General features: G+C 34.1%; 1 protein-coding gene across 1 annotated transcript in view; it reads right to left on the minus strand.

Annotated features, from left to right (window-relative positions):
- Positions 1-16,955, minus strand: part of MYCBP2 (MYC binding protein 2) — a 273,159-nt gene that overhangs the window by 193,945 nt on the left and 62,259 nt on the right. The window contains exons 9-15 of the mRNA XM_060129458.1: positions 13,941-14,014; positions 13,663-13,801; positions 12,288-12,364; positions 11,226-11,430; positions 9,537-9,701; positions 7,060-7,218; positions 1,732-1,936 (exon numbers count right to left, since the gene is read on the minus strand). Coding sequence (XP_059985441.1) covers positions 1,732-1,936; positions 7,060-7,218; positions 9,537-9,701; positions 11,226-11,430; positions 12,288-12,364; positions 13,663-13,801; positions 13,941-14,014 — 1,024 coding nt within the window. The remainder of the gene's footprint in view (positions 1-1,731; positions 1,937-7,059; positions 7,219-9,536; positions 9,702-11,225; positions 11,431-12,287; positions 12,365-13,662; positions 13,802-13,940; positions 14,015-16,955) is intronic.

Genomic DNA, 16,955 nt, shown 5'->3' on the forward strand with positions numbered 1-16,955 from the left:
GGTACTGGCACAAAAACAGAAATATAGATCAATGGAACAGGATAGAAAGCACAGAGATCAACCCACACACACATGGTCACGTTAGTTTTGATAAAGGAGGCAAGAATGTACAATAGAGAAAAGACAGTCTCTTCAATAAGTGGTGCTGCAAAAACTGGAGCGCTACATATAAAAGTATGAGATTAGATCACTCCCTAACACCATACATAAAAATAAACTCAAAATGCATTAAAGACTTAAATGTAAGGCCAGACACTATAAAACTCTTAGAGGAAAACATAGGCAGAACACTCTATGACATAAATCACAGCAAGATCCTTGTTGACACACCTCCTAGAGAAATGGAAATAGAAACAAAAATAAACAAATGGGACCTAATGAAACCTAAAAGCTTTTGCACAGCAAAAGAAACCATAAACAAGACGAAAAGACAACCCTCAGAATGAGAGAAAATATTTGCAAATGAAGCAGCTGACAAAGGATTAATCTCCAAAATTTACAAGCAGCTCATGTAGCTCAATGTCAAAAAACCAATCCAAAAATGGGCAGAAGACCTAAATAGACATTTTTCCAAAGAAGATATACAGGTTGCCAACAAACACATGAAAGAATGCTCAACATCACTAATCATTAGAGAAATGTAAATCAAAACTACAATGAGGTATCATCTCACACCAGTCAGAATGGCCATCATCAAAAAATCTACAAACAATAAGTGCTGGAGAGGGTGTGGAGAAAAGGGAACCCTCTTGCACTGTTGGTGGGAATGTAAATTGGTACAGCCATTATGGAGAACAGTTATGGAGGTTCCTTAAAAAATTAAAAATAGAACTACCATATGACCCAGCAATCCCACTACTGGGTCTACACCCTGAGAAAACCATAATTCCAAAAGAGTCATGTACCACAATGTTCACTGCAGCTCTATTTACAATAGCCAGGACATGGAAGCAACCTAAAGTCCATCGACAGATGAATGGATAAAGAAGATGTGGCACATATATACAATGGAATATTACTCACTCATAAAAAAAACTGAAAATGAGTTATTTGCAGTGAGGTGGATGGACCTAGAGTCTGTCATACAGAGTGAAGTAAGTCAGAAAGAGAAAAACAAATACAATATGCTAACACATATATATGGAATCTAAAAAAAAAAAAAAAATGGTTCTGATGAACCTAGGGGCAGGACAGGAATAATGCTGCAGATGTAGAGAATGGACTTGAGGATATGGGGAGGGGGAAGGGTAAGCTGGGACGAAGTGAGAGAGTAGCACTGACATATATATACTACCAAACGTAAAATAGTGGGAAGCAGCCGCATAGGACAGGGAGATCAGCTCGGTGCTTTGTGACCACCTAGAGGGGTGGGATAGGGAGGGTGGGAGGGAGGCTCAAGAGGGAGGGGATATGGAGATATATGTATACGTATAGCTGATTCACTTTGTTATAAAGCAGAAACTAATACATGATTTTAAAGCAATTATACTCCAATAAAGATGATAAAAAATAAAGTAAAATAAAGTAAAAGGTTTAAAGAAATCAAATGAAAGAAAAGCACAATAAAATAACACTGAAGTAAATTATAGTAGAATTATAAGAATTATAATTACATGCCAGTGTGCCTTTAAGAACAACACAACAGAATGAACTCTAGAATAACTTTGAAAAGGAATGTGTTTTGCGTAATTTCTACTATTATTTTATCCTGAGTCTTAATCATTCTCTTACCCTCCAGGGACTCTGTCCGGACGTCCACTGCTGACACAGCTGGCTCCATAACCGGTACAGTCTCCACACACGGTGCACACCATGCACTGCTCCAGCTTCCACTTATGCATGCCTGGAGGACACATCATGGACTTCTCGTCTTTATCATCTAGCTCTTCTTCCAGGTCCTCATCCATTGCTGTTGCCATATTTTCAACTCCAAACCCTATTTGAAAGATCAGTTTATAATTTTCATCTAGATTATTCCCATGTCTAAAAAACTGGTAATTTTATTTCCCAATTTAAAAAATGTAGAACACATACTAATCTCAATGGATATACACAGGAATGATAAAATATTAGAGGAACAAAAATAAAATTTAATTTAGAGACCACTAATGAATGCTCTCTCCATTTCCTTTCTGCAAAAAGATATATCTAGGGCTTCCCTGGTGGCGCAGTGGTTGAGAGTCCACCTGCCGATGCAGGGGACGCGGGTTCGTGCCCCGGTCCGGGAAGATCCCACATGCCGCGGAGCGGCTGGGCCCGTGAGCCATGGCCGCTGAGCCTACGCATCCGGAGCCTGTGCTCCGCAACGGGAGAGGCCACAACAGTGAGAGGCCCGCGTACCGCAAAAAAAAAAAAAAAAAAAAAAAAAAAAAAGAGGCAGTGATGGCAGGAGTATCTCGTAGCTGTTACTTTCTGTCACTCGTATGTCTAATTTTTTCTGATTTTAGTCCCTACTTTCCATCCTCACCGCCAATACTTTTGTTCAACAGACCAAAGAAAGTCTCCTAACCACATTCTAAAAGCCAAGAGTTCGTCCACTCTAGAACATCCTCTCATTGTTGGAAATTAGCTTTTTTTTTTTAAATAAATTTATTTAATTTATTATTTATTTTTGGCTGCGTTGGGTCTTCATTGCTGCATGCAGGATTTCTCTAGTTGTGGTGAGCAGAGGCTACTCTTTGTGGCAGTGTGCGGGCTTCTCATTGTGGTGGCTTCTCTTGTTGCAGAGCACAGGCTCTAGAGCGCAGGCTCAGTAGTTGTGCGCACAGGCTTAGTTGCTCCGTGGAATGTGGGAGCTTCCTGGACCAGGACTTGAACCCATGTCCCCTGCATTGGCAGCTGGATTCTTAACCACTGCGCCACCAGGGAAGCCCGGAAATCAGCTTCTTAAAATATGTATTTGATCCTATGACTTCACAATTTACAAACCTCCCATGACTTTCAAAGGTCTTCAAAAGAACAAAACTTCTTAGCAAGATACAGTCAGTCACAACATGGCTCCCGATTTTCTCCAACCTCATTTCCTCCATGCAAACTGTATTCCAGCTGACCCTAAATTCCCTCTGCTTTATAAACATCCTGTGTCCTTTCACATGCTCAGGGCCTTTGCTCATTCCTGCTCCACCTGTATCTCTCTGCCTCATTCATCGGATGCCTCTTCCTATCTCATCTACCAGAGAAACTCCTTTTCAGCCTTCAAAAACTCAACTTGGAGGTCATTTCCTATAAAAGCACTTACAGCTTTTTCCAGGATAAGTGATTATCTCTTCAAAGCCTGTTTATACCTCAATTACAACTTATTTAATTGTGTTATAATTCACTCAACTATTTTTTTTTGATTGAACACCAACTATGCCCCAGGCATTCCTTTATGTCAGAGTCAGCAAACTTTTTTGTAAAGGGCTAGATTGTAAATAATTTAGGCTTTGGGGGCCACATAAGTCTATGTCACATTTTTTAAAAAATAACCCTTTATAAATATAATATACATTCTTAGCTTGAAGGGCCATACAGAAACAGGCCACAGAGAAGATAAGGCATCAGATTATGGTTTGCAGATCTCTGCTCTAGGCACTGAGGACTATGATAATGAGCAGTTATAAAGCTTGCAAGCTACTAAGAAAAACTGACATTAATCAAATAACCATACTGCAAGGTATAAACATACAACTGTGACAGAATTATGAAGAACATATAGTGCTACAAGTCCATAAAATGAAAGAGCAAATCTGTGGGAATCAAGTAATTATTTTTTATGTTTGTCTTTCATAGCAGACCTAGATCCTCAAAGACAAGGTTCTATCTTACTCACTTCATCACTTATTCTTAGTCAACCTTATTCTCTGACCACTTACACTTATAACAGTACAAATGAACTCATAGGAGACATAATCTTTTTTATTTTTGCCAATTCTAATCTGTGGACAGGTTGAGAAATTAGATGACCAAGTACTGGATAACTATGTCAAGAGTTAGAGTAAAGAAATCCTTAAGAAGGCATAAGTCATATTTTTAACAACAACAATAGCTAAACCACATCGAGCATTTACTTGTAACTGGCTCTATATGTATTATTCATTTAATCATCCCAACAGTACTATAACTATCATGCTCAAATTAATCTCTAAATTCAAAGCAATCCCAATCACAGTGACAAGTAAAAAAACTGATTCTAATTCACATGGAAAATAAAGGCCCCAATCTGACTACATAAAGCAAAAATTTGTAAGGAAAGACAATGAAGAACTTGTCAAAATTTTTAAATTATATGTAACAAATGAAACCATAAATAAATGTAAAAGATAAGCCACAGGTTGGTGAAAGATATTTGCAAGGCGTACAATACAATATACAAAAAATTCCTACAAATCAATAGGAAAAAAGGCAAGCAAACAAGAAAAGTTTGAAGAGAATCTAACTCACTATTAATAGTTGAGGGAATGCAAATTACAAGAGAGACTCAGTAATTCTACTCCTAGTTAAATACCCAAAAAAAGGGCACTCATATTTTCACCAACATTTACTAGAATGTTCAGAGCAACACTAACACAAGCCAAACTAGAAACTACCCCAATGTCCATAATACTAGAAAAGATTTTAAAACTGTGGTATATTCACACAATTTAATACTATACAACGATGAGAATGAACAATATATAACTAGCTGGCAACAATACGGATGAATCTCATAAAGCTTAACGAAAAGAAACTAGACACGAAAGAACTCATACTACGTGATTCCATTTACATAAAGTACAAATGTATGCAAAACTAATTTATAGTGTTAAGTGGAGAGGTAGATAGTAACTGGAGAGGCACATAAGTGGGGGCTTCCTGGGATGCTGGTAATATTCCTGATCTTGGTGCTGATTACATGAATGTGTTGTTCATTTTGTGACAATTCATCAAGATGTGCACTTACGCTATGTGTACTTTTCTGCATGTATGTTATACTTCAATATAACAAAAAATTACAATGAAAAACCATGTCATAGCCAACAAAATGACAAAAATCAGTCTGTCAATACTATTAGTGTGATATGGAAAATCAGACTTTCCTTCTAAGAATATCCATTGGTACAACCTCTTTCAAGAAAAATCTAGCAAAGCTGAAATCTACAACACTAGAGAAAAGCCTCACACACTTCTGCCAGGAAACATGAATAAAGGAGGTTTTAAAATTATTTATAATAGTGAAAAACTGGAAATAACTCATCTATCAGCAGGAGAATGGATAAACTGTGATATGTTAGTCGCACGGTTTATTACACAGCAGTTAACATGAGTCATCTAGATTTATATGTACCAGTGTCACTATAATTCAAACACAATGGTGAGATTAAAAAAAAAATTTACAGAAAAATATAAATAGATTAGCACTTATAAAAATCATCTTTTTATGTGTAAAGTATGAGCATATAATATACAAAATATATAAAAACAAGTACAAATACAGGAACATGACCAAAAGGATATTAATCAAAATCATGATCATGACTAATTCTGGAGAGAGATGGAGTACAATAATAAGTCTTAGAAGGGGAACGTGGGCCACTTGAATCTTATCTATATATTGTTTTACTGAAAAATGGTAAGACATAGTGGTAGATACACAATTTTTTTACACTGCAATATTATTTTCTGTACTTTTCCTGTTTTCTTTTTAAAAACATCTTTTAAAAAATCCTTTATTTCTTTGCAACTCTGCAATCTGTATTCATTATGTGTCTTACGGCTACCAGTTTGCTTTCTAATGCATTACTTACTAACAGAGTGGGTGTGATTTATAAGTAAAAACAACTTTTAACAATTTCATTTTGGTTATTACAAAATTTACCTTAAGAATCCAGAACATAGGTGTAAACATAGTTTCAGGATAATAAAGAACAGTTTTATTCAGTTCAGAACCCTTATAAAATATAATTTAATCTATATTTATACTATATATAGAAAACTAAGCTGCTTCTCTCCTTTATGCCTAGTAGGTGTTATCCAAATCCATGGCTCATGAGTTCAGCAAGAAGAAAAAAAATTTCCATTTTGGAGTGATTCATTTCATTTTGTTCTTCCCTCTTCTTTAAAATCAATATGCTCTAATAGACTTGCTCTTTTAAAAATTAAAGTATTTTAAATACACACAAATATAAATAAGGTGAAGAAAAAAATAGAGGGCTCCTGATATCCAGATGAGCCTGCCATCAAGAAGTCCCCCAAAAGACTAAACTTGTTTTTGTTAATTTATACAAATATTAATCCTCAAACCCATTCATGCTTTAAACACAGTTTAGTGCTTAATTCTAATAATATGTCTCTATTTTCTATTCTCCAGCCATACAAAATTAAAAAGAGAAAACCTGAAACTGGAGTGAAGGGTATAGGACAACACTGATAGCAGCTAGAAGTAAAACCTGAGAGTAAGAATGAGGTAGACACAACAATAACCAAAAAACAAACAAACAAACAAAAAACCCACAACAAACGTGGCAAAGGATTAACCCCTCTCATCCTTCTTCAACAGCCTGAGTGTTGGGGCAAAGGATACAGTATATAAGGTGCATCTACAATTTCACTCTTGATAAAAGGTCAAGTATTCTTACAGATCACTCTTAGCTGTCAAGAACTGATTAAATTACAGGTAGTACATGCTGTTAAACAGGAAGATAATATTTGCAGATAGACTGCTGCCAAAAATTGTTATTACTGAAACATGGGGTATGAAAGGACCGAATAACAAAGAGTTTCAAAAATGCACTTTTCTGAGATAACTCAACCACTAAAGATGCTAAATCAAAGAAGTGCTATTACATTTCATATAAAATTAAGAAAAAAATACAAGTAAGCAAGCTCATTTGCTCAGAAATTAGAAGTTTAAAGTATATTGATTATTCCAGTGAGTGATAGACTGACAAATAAATAAGAAATTTAGTAATTTTCATAATTTTTAAGTATGAAATCAAAAAGCCACTTGTTTTTTAAAGAGTAAGATTCTTCACCATGGTGTTCTGAAAAATTATTGAAAAAAACAACACAAAATTTAATATCCACACATTAAACACCTACCTTTCCCACCTTGGTTCATGGCACCAGTGTCTCGTCCACATTGTCCTTTATTATTCACACCAAATGTCCAAACTTCTCCATTCTTCATTAAAACACAAGTATGAGCTTTGCCCATAGCTACCTGAGTTACAAAATGGCCCTTCAAATCTGTTACCAAACCTACAGGAAAGATACAAACTTGGTAAGAAACAACAAAAGAAGCCTTTCTGGGCCTACTAAATCATCAGTAACGTAAAAGGACCACTTCAATGCAGAACTTTTCATTTCTGGGATAAAATAATCCACCAAAATGGGAAATAGTAGCCAAAAGATGGGCAGGGTATCAGTAAATTAATTTTATAATTTTTTAATGAAGCTTCAAAATCTTAAAATGTTATCATCTAGACTTGGGACAAATCTTTACTCTGGCATTTAGCTCAAGTCTGCTTCTCCTGAACGCTTGCTCTAAGTGGCAGCACCTCTCAACAATTCTCAGAAGGGTCACTAGATTTCAAACTTTCCTGACCCAAGAACAAAGGAACCTTTGAATCATGTACTTTACTTGCTTTGACCTGCCTCAGCAAAACAGAGTAAAATACTCACCAGAGTATTCTGAAATAACACTGTTTTTGTAGAAACCTGCGAGATTTTCCAAAGCAGTATTTTTCGATCATTTTTAATCTACAATGCTTTCTTCCACAATCCAACGTACAGGTAATTCCTAAATTTCACTTATTCACATATTGCATTCATTATAGTTGCCATATCCAAGTGCCACTCATATTATCTTAATATTTTTTGCGTCAATTTTAAATGTGACTAAAGCATTTTAACTTATTCAGTAGTAATAACAGTAAAAATCAAAGATTGTTGAGTATTTATAACATACACTAAAATATAAACATTTTTAAAAAGTTGAAGTATTTGTTTTATTTAAATCACAAATAATATAATTCTCATACCACACTTTGGCAAAACTATTCTATATTATTAGTTCAGATACCACTTCCTTAAGGTGACCTTCCCTTTCACCCTATACTAACTTAAGGCTTTTGGTTAAGCATACCTCAAAAACTCCCATTGTTAGTATTTAGCATACTTGAAAAAGATATGTATATACAGAAATAGTATTTACTATTATTAACAGTATTAGCTGACATGTCTTGAGCCCTTACATGTGCCAGGCTCTGTTCTAAGCATTTCATAAGCATTATCTCCTATAACCTTATAAGAACCATAGGAAGCAGGTATTATCATTAGCTCCCTTTTACGGGTGGAAAAAAAAATGAAAAGTTAAGAAAAGCTCTGAAAAGTTACGTAATTTAAGCTAGTTAGCCAAATAAAAAGTGGCCATGCCAGGGTCTGAGTCTATATCCATAACCATTAGACCACAGATCTCTAACACTTAAGTTCTGTAATGTCCAACTGTCTCTCAGAGCCTCAAAGGGAAAGGGATCATGTCTGTCTGGTCCACCAATCCCTGACATATTGTTAGTTCTCAATAACTATATGCTGAATAAATGCACAAGTTTCCATAAGCCTTAGCCAAGAGGATTTTAGCAAGCAATAGTTACATTGAATATTATTTTTAAACTATACATGAGCCCACCTCCAAATTTTGATTCACTCTGACAGGTGAGGCCAATTGAGACTCTAGATATTACCACATTAAACCATCTCATAAGTCACCTGAGCACAGTTCAAATTAATAATGGACAGTTATAAACGTTTGATATATGTCATTTCCCCCGCATGAGACAATCACCTAAGCCTCTAATCAGAAACTTCGTTAATTCTGAATTCCTTTTTACAGAGAAATTTATAGGCTTTTACATATTTACTTCATATAAAATCCTTCCAAGTGGGTTGCCACAATCATTATACTCATTTCTAAATGCTAGAAAGAAAATATAACCACCAAATATGACAAGTTTTTGAGATTACAGTTTATAAATATAAAACCCTTTATTTGGCTAGTTCTACCCCTCATATCCACTACTTGTAGTTATCAGTCACTCAGTCACTTAACAAGTAATTCCTGAGACCCGACCATGCACCAGACACTGTGCTGGGCACTGGGGATATAATATTAAATAAGAGAGAGATAGCTTTTCTCTAACTACCGAACAATAGGAGGAGATAAATAATCCATCAGTTATAAATTCGCTAAGTTATGAAAATCATGTCCCCAGGGTACCACCAGGAACATGTCACATGAGCGTCTAACCGAGCCTAGGGAGAGCTTTCTGGAGAAAGTAACAGCTAAGGTAGAGCTGCCCTAGTCAAGCCCCATGATTAGCTCTGCAGGAAACTAGTGACATTGTTCCCAGCAATAAGGCAGGAAGGAAGAACAAAACACTCTACTTAGAAAGAAATGTGAAAAATGTAGAGAAAGCGTGCTACAAATGTTAATTTTCTAGATATATCTTTGTAATACATAAAGTCTAGTATAGGACTTTCTGTGCATAAAAGTGAAACGGTGTTTAAGATTAACTTACTTGAACTATCAGAGTAAATGGCATCTTTTCCAAACATGTATAGCTCTCCATCTTTAGAAATAACAGAACTACTTCCATTATTGCAGGCTGTATACACCACAATCTTCCCTTCCATCTTAATTATCTTTTTAGGTTTATAAGGTTTTGATTGCCGTCTGCTCTTAGCTTAAAAAAAAAAAAAATTTAAGGCATCTATGTACAAATAAAAATAATGATTTGTATATAAAGCCCAAGGAAAAACATATCATCTTCACTTATCATACACTTTATTTATTTATTTTCACAAAGGCCTGGGCTTCCCAACATGTCAATTAAATGAGTCAATCTGAAAGCCTCATCTCATTAAATGTCTATTAGGCTGTTGCTATCAGATCCTCTTCTTTGTAGGACACTGAAATTCCCAATAAGAAACACCAATTTTCTACCAAACTTCTGGGGAGCCCAATCTCTAGATTAGCACTTATATTATCAATACCATTCCATTATCATATATATATATATTATATTTATATAAAATATAAATATGTAAAGTTATATATATATATAATAAATATATATATAATTTTTTTAAATCCCTTTACTCTCAAACTCTATTGTACATGTATTCCTCCAATAGATCCTGGAAAGAAAAATCAGTTCCTCATTCATTCAACACATATTTATTAAGCAGCTACACCTAGTCAGAGATTGAAAGGAAATATGCATATGGAGGGAGAGCAAACAAATTTAAACGTAGATGATTTAAGCAGCCTCTGCTCTCAAAAACTAAATCCCTGAATTGAGCAAAAGATGGGAAATGCCAATCTTTTGCTCCCTTAGTCAATCCCAGTTTTTGCATGCCCTTCTGATTAAAAACATATTGCTGTGTTGGGTACAATTCTGGGATTAAAATACCACTATAACTTTTCTTATAACATGATCTATATACTTATATACAACAACTAAGTTATCTGGTGCTTAAGCAAAGGAAGAATGATGTCCTCCAAACGCTAGAAGGAAAAACTGGCTGGGCTGAAGTTTCTGAGGTATGGTAATACACTTCATGGTTATCTGAAGGGATTTTTTTCAGGATAACATTTATTTACACATGATTTCTACATTAGATGTTGACTTCAAACCTAATCCTCATAAGATGCTACCCCAACTACTACAATGTATAATGTACAAGAGAAGTTACAAAAACAGAAAAATGACCCTTTGAGGAAAACTGAACAGAAGCATAGGAAAGCTAAGAGATAAACAATAAAAATCCTTTAATTTTTCATTGCTTAGGAATTTTATCACAATGAAATAACACCAAGAACAGTGTTTCATAACTGACACTATTATACAATTTACATAAGGTTTACCTCATTGTGAAATATATACTCTTTGCAAAATTTCCAATATATTACTTCTAAAATATTCTTTCTAAAATAATATATTGGAATAAATTTTTAAAAATAACACCAATTGACAAAACAGATAAATAGCCATGTATGTAATGCATAAGGCATATAAAAATTCATGAATATGAACTCTAGTATGAAATCAGCAATCATAGTTCTATAATGAACAGTACACCACAACCATTAACTGAATATTCCTCAATATATAATCTTCTATTAACTTGGGAAGGTTAGTGCTGTTGAAATTGATGTATCTTATGTTAATAAATTCCACAGTATTTTTACTGAATAGTCCACTCACTTGACTCTCCATCTTCTCCTTTACTAGCAGATCCTGTAAAGAATATGCTTCCATCTTCTGCAACTAACAGGGCATGAGAGCCATCATGTCCAACTGAGAAGTGCACAATCTTTGGGGATTTCGTAATTGGTAGCTCAACCCATTTTCCTGCTGAAGGACCCCCTTGTTTGATTCCGAGACTCTGGTATTTGCCAGTGTAATATATCTTAACACATTAAAAAAAAAAAGGAATTATAGTGTCTTTTGAAGTAGTGCACCAGGTTTCACATGAGAGAAAAAAACCTCCATACTTTACTGAAAATAAAAATAACAAGAACTCAAACTCTTTCTTTACTACTATTCAACTTCTGAGAGCTGAACAGGAGAGAAATAGGCATATTTTTCCAAAAATATACAGTTCACAATAGTTTTTTCATACCTACTCAGGATACTTATCATCTTTCATAAGTATCCTGAATAGGCATGAATAAATACATGCCATAAATATACTCCAAACATACAAATTCATAAAACTGTCAATTCATTTTTCCCAGTGAAAAAAGGCTTACATACAAATATACTGTATATGCCTCATAATTTTAATTTTCAGCATTCTTTTAATTACCTTACTTTATCCTCACACCCACCAGATAAGAAAAAAATCTTCCATCTCTATAAATAGATCTCTACAATCTATAACTTAATTGTACATGCTCCTACTTTCCCCACCTCGTAGTCTATATGTGTCTGCACATTTACAAAAATTGGCAAGGGATAACCTATTCAAAATAAACCCAAATGTGAATTCACCCCAGCTCAAAAAATTACACAAAGAGATCCATAATTAAAGTAAATATCTGTAAAAAGGTTAAATTTTATAAAGTTTATGAAGTTTTATACTCAAATGTTACAATTTTCTTTTATATTATTTCAACATAAAATTTTACTATATAAAAAAATTTTAATCAAACTTTAAAATACGATTATGTTTAAACATGTGAACTATGTAAGCTAATCAACTGATTATACCAACTATCTCTTAAAGCAGATAATGTAATTTTTAATCCTAAAAGAATAATTTACCTTTCCATTTGCTGTTTTCATTAGTGCAAACTCTCGTCCTGCACCAAGAATTGCTGACTCCTCATCAAATCCAGTACCTGATAATACAACAAGACTTAATAAATACTGTTACATTTTTAATATGAATAATTTCAAGCAATAAATAAATAAATAAAAATAATTTCAAGCACAACTTGTGTTAGTTTGAGTGATGAAAAAATCAATTCAATTAGTATCACTCAAAAACAAGGATGACAGGGTATGTCATATGCCTCAATTTAAAAAAATATTAGCAGTAGCCACACTACTCCAAGGAAAGATAAAGTTACCATAAGCTCCTTAATTTGTTTCAAATTAGTGCCAAATTATTTTTTTAATGTTAAAAAAATTGTTTAAATCAATGTCAGCCGTATTTCTTGAATTAATGAATGAACTAATTTTCATTGGGCATCTATTAGCTATCAGGCATTATAGAATGCATGAGCCTTTTCCTATTTGATCCTCACAACTATACTGCTTGGCTTACAAATGAGCAAATATATAAAGCTTGGTGAAGTAAGTCCTGACATGAAGTGTCTGGGCTTGAACAATACCATTCAGATATCTGAATTAAGGTATTTCAGATTCCCTCTTCCAAGCTTTTTTCTATAGGAGAACATTTCATGTAGCTAATCCATGAATTTGAATACATATGTGTGCACATACACACAAAAACCCTTATGCACATTTTCAAACTGTGAAACTATGGGTAAATAATCATATATAGCACATTTTATGAGTTTGTCCAATTATACAAACTACTAATGAGCTTATGGGATTTTGAAACCCAAAAACTATGAGTTCAATACAATATTTTTCTATGGAAAAACAAAAATACTACACAAATGCAAAGTAAATCACTAATGAAGTTTAATAAATTTAATAACAGTCAAAAAAGTTGGGTCTTGCAAGGAATCCCACAAGTTAATAAATGGAATTATTAAACCAGGAACAGTACGGCAAACCAAAATTGAGACCCTCATGGAAACTATTAATCCTAACTACTACTATGACACTGCAAGAGTAAGTATACTAAGTCCAAGAAATATTCTGTGGACGTCTGCATTTCTGTATCCAAATGAAAGATTCTTAAATCAAACGTTAGGCCAATTACCATTTTCACAATCCACGGGACCATTCTATGACTATCCTGAAAGCCTGTTCAAATAAAAATCAAAGGCTTCAAGTTACTCCTAGTTATTTGTACATATTAATTCATTAAGTGTGCTTCATAGTAACAGACAGCAAAATAGCTACCTAATATAAGCTACAATGTTGAAAACACAATGTTAGTTTTCTAAAGAATAAAGAATCTGATAATTAAAATGTAGGAGAAAGGTTTTTTTGACCATCTTACTTATAATATGCAAGTCCTTTTCCAGATCAAATAGTGAGATACCACAGGCATGCAAGCATTTTCTGGCCAGCTTAAGTTGTAATTCTTGTTGTAGCACAGGCTCAGTGCTTGTGGCAAATATTCTGACAACAAAGCCATCCTAAGAGAAATAAAACATCCACGGTATTTTGTTACATGAATTGATCTTCTAAGGGTCTACTTTCCATCTAATAAAAATCAAATAATTTACGAGAAAAAGATTCCATTTATACCAGCTTCTCATGACTCAGAATACTTACATCTCTGGAAGCAGCTATCTGATTAATATATTCTCCATCAGTGAATAAAATATTTTGACCTTCAGTGTGGCAATCTGTGCAAGAGGAAGAAACAGCAATTACATTACAATATAAATAAACACCTCACAAAATGACTTTACTCCTCTGTTGAAGTCAGAATGAGAGTTCTCCACACAATAAAGGTAATTTAAACTCAAAGGGAGACTGTGCTTTTTAATAAAGAGTTACAAATTAGCAGAAACTAAACAATCCAACTAATAACACGCATTACATTTTGTGCTTACATTTATAAATCTTCCATAATCAAGGACCTGAGAGCCCACCTAATTTCAAAATGAACTAGTATTAGATACAGTCTGATAATAAACATGCACCACAATGAACAAACTATAATGTGGTTATAATCAATTCAATACAATCCATGCGAGGTAGGCAACACTCTACCTTCAGACATACATCACAGTCATTAGTGTCACAGAAAAATACAGATAGACTTAAAGCTTCTGCATTTGAGGTCTATGGTGTCCAACTACAGATATCCCTTGCTTTATAATATAGAACTGGCTGTACCGTTTCCACTTACGTTTAACGCTTATTCCCAGTATTTATTAGCATTTAGCATGCTATACACTTTTTAAATGTTCACCCTTCATAGAACAAATCTATGGTTATGTGTTTCTTTTTGTCTGAAAGTTTTCATATATTTTGGCTGAAATGCCATATTTCATCAATACTGTATATATCTCTGTGGAACAGTGCACTATATACTTTGATCAAAATAATGCACAAGTGTAATTGCAACAAGGGATACCAGTATTACAGAAGGACCGGTGGGACAGTGTGTTAGTGATTGCTACTAAATAACATGAAACTACAAGCAACTCAATATCTAAGTATAAACTGTATCCTTTTGGAAAAACAAATGTTCAGCAAGCAAGTCTAAAAGCACACACATTTCCCAAAATAACTGCAGAGAACTAGGATGAATCTCTCCATTAATTACAATACCAAAAAATAATATTTCATTTCTATTTGCACCTGAATCAGCAAAACATAAAATTCTGGTTTTGGAATGCAGGAATGGAGCCCACCCAAATAAGCTGAGTTACTCTATATCTTTGCCCAGGAGCTTCATACTAGCATACTTCCTTATTATAAATACGCAAAACACAGGCAGACCCTTACCAAATAGAGAATTCAGTGATCACAAACTGGAAATAGAAACTGGGAGACAAGGCCCACTGGTAGCCCAAGAGACTTGGTAATCAAAGAGAGGAGAAATCGAAAGAAAGAGTTCCTAGTCCACTGTACAGAATACAAAGAGGCGCAAGAAAGATGCTTCTCAAGCTCTAAGCTGTAAGATTTTAAACTAAAAAGCAAAGAAGAAAAACTCATTATAATTTCAGATAAACGCAGGGGTGAGGAGTGAAGCGGCGCAAGAAGAGTAGCAAAAACCCTCATGATCTGAGGCAACCTGTCACCAGACACGAAGAGTAAATGACACAGGGATACAATATAAAAGGTATGCCAACATATCAAGGCTAAATGACAACAGGGGAAAAAAAAGTATGTTTTCAGCTCATCAGTGCTGGGTTGAAAACAACTTATTTATAAACTAGTCTATAAGACAAGTTGGAACATGAAGCTCAAGGAATTACCAGATTTCTGTCAATCGTAAACGTGGTATTCATTACCATCTATAAACCTGACAGTTCACTTCTGCTCCTTCTTGATGGGAAAACTACAGAGCAGAGTTGCCCCTAGCTAGGGAAAAAAGGACTATTAAAGAAACTGCCTCCCAGGTCAAAGAAAAGGAAAAATGACAACAGGCTTCTTCAGGCTTGAAGGCAAGTCTTCCTGCTGCGTGACTTCAAAAAGATTTTTCTCTTTATCCTTTCTGTATCCTTCATGTAACGTTATAAGACAGCATCTTCGGGAAAATATCAAGATACACAACGTGGGACTATCTCCCCCAGTCTGGTTCCTTCTTCACCATGAATATGGTACAAATTTGTGAAACACAGAAAGCCACATTTGTATTGTTAAAAGGTGCATTTCATATGTTAAATGAAGTAGAGGGATTTAAACTGAAACATTAACAAGTCATTTTTTACCATGATGGAATAAATAAAAGGGCTGTAAGTAGACCATTTTCAAATGGTCTTTCTCAGTCACAATCTCTGTTGAATGATCAGCGTTTTTCAGAAGTAAACCCTTTACATTAGTATTCATCTGTTGGGCAGGGGGTCACGGAAGGATTAACAATTTTTCTTCCAAGACATCCTAAAATGACTTGCACAAAGACAGAGCGATAGGGATGCCCATTGCAGTGAAATTTATTATACATTGCAAAAAATTAGATGGGACCTCCATTTCAAATATTAATCAATGGAATATATTTTATAACATTAAAATGACGTTACAGAAGACTAGTTAATGGCCTGGAAATATATTCAGAATATTAAGTGAAAGGGGTAGCTTAAAAAAGCAATATGTAGCATACAATCACTTTTATACAAGTATGTACATAATATACACAGGAAAAAGACAGGAAGGATATTCACTGATATGTTGGTAGTGTTTATAGATGGGAAGTGGGGTTACAATTAATTTTTATTTTGTTTTGCTTATATAATAGTTGTACAATAAATATGATTACTTTTAATATATGGGGGTACATGTTATTATTTCAAAAGATTTTTATTATTATTATTGTTATTATCATAATCATCAGCATCATTGTTAGGACCAGAGACATGGCCTGGGACTTGTGATGATTAAAAAACAAACAAATAAACAAACAAATAAAACCCTGTAGACATATCTGAAAACAGACAGTTATTTACAAAATGGCTTTAATAAGTTATGTTTTCCAAAGTAGCTTTATTTATGAAACACACATGAAATGTGACATTTACCTTAACATGGCATCAGGTACACTAATTTAGATATATGTAGACAAAGTAATATTCAAATAAATGTTTGATGAAGTTATAAAAATATCTTAAAAATTAA

This window comes from Lagenorhynchus albirostris, chromosome 18, assembly GCF_949774975.1.
Source record: "Lagenorhynchus albirostris chromosome 18, mLagAlb1.1, whole genome shotgun sequence".
Lineage (NCBI taxonomy): Eukaryota > Metazoa > Chordata > Mammalia > Artiodactyla > Delphinidae > Lagenorhynchus > Lagenorhynchus albirostris.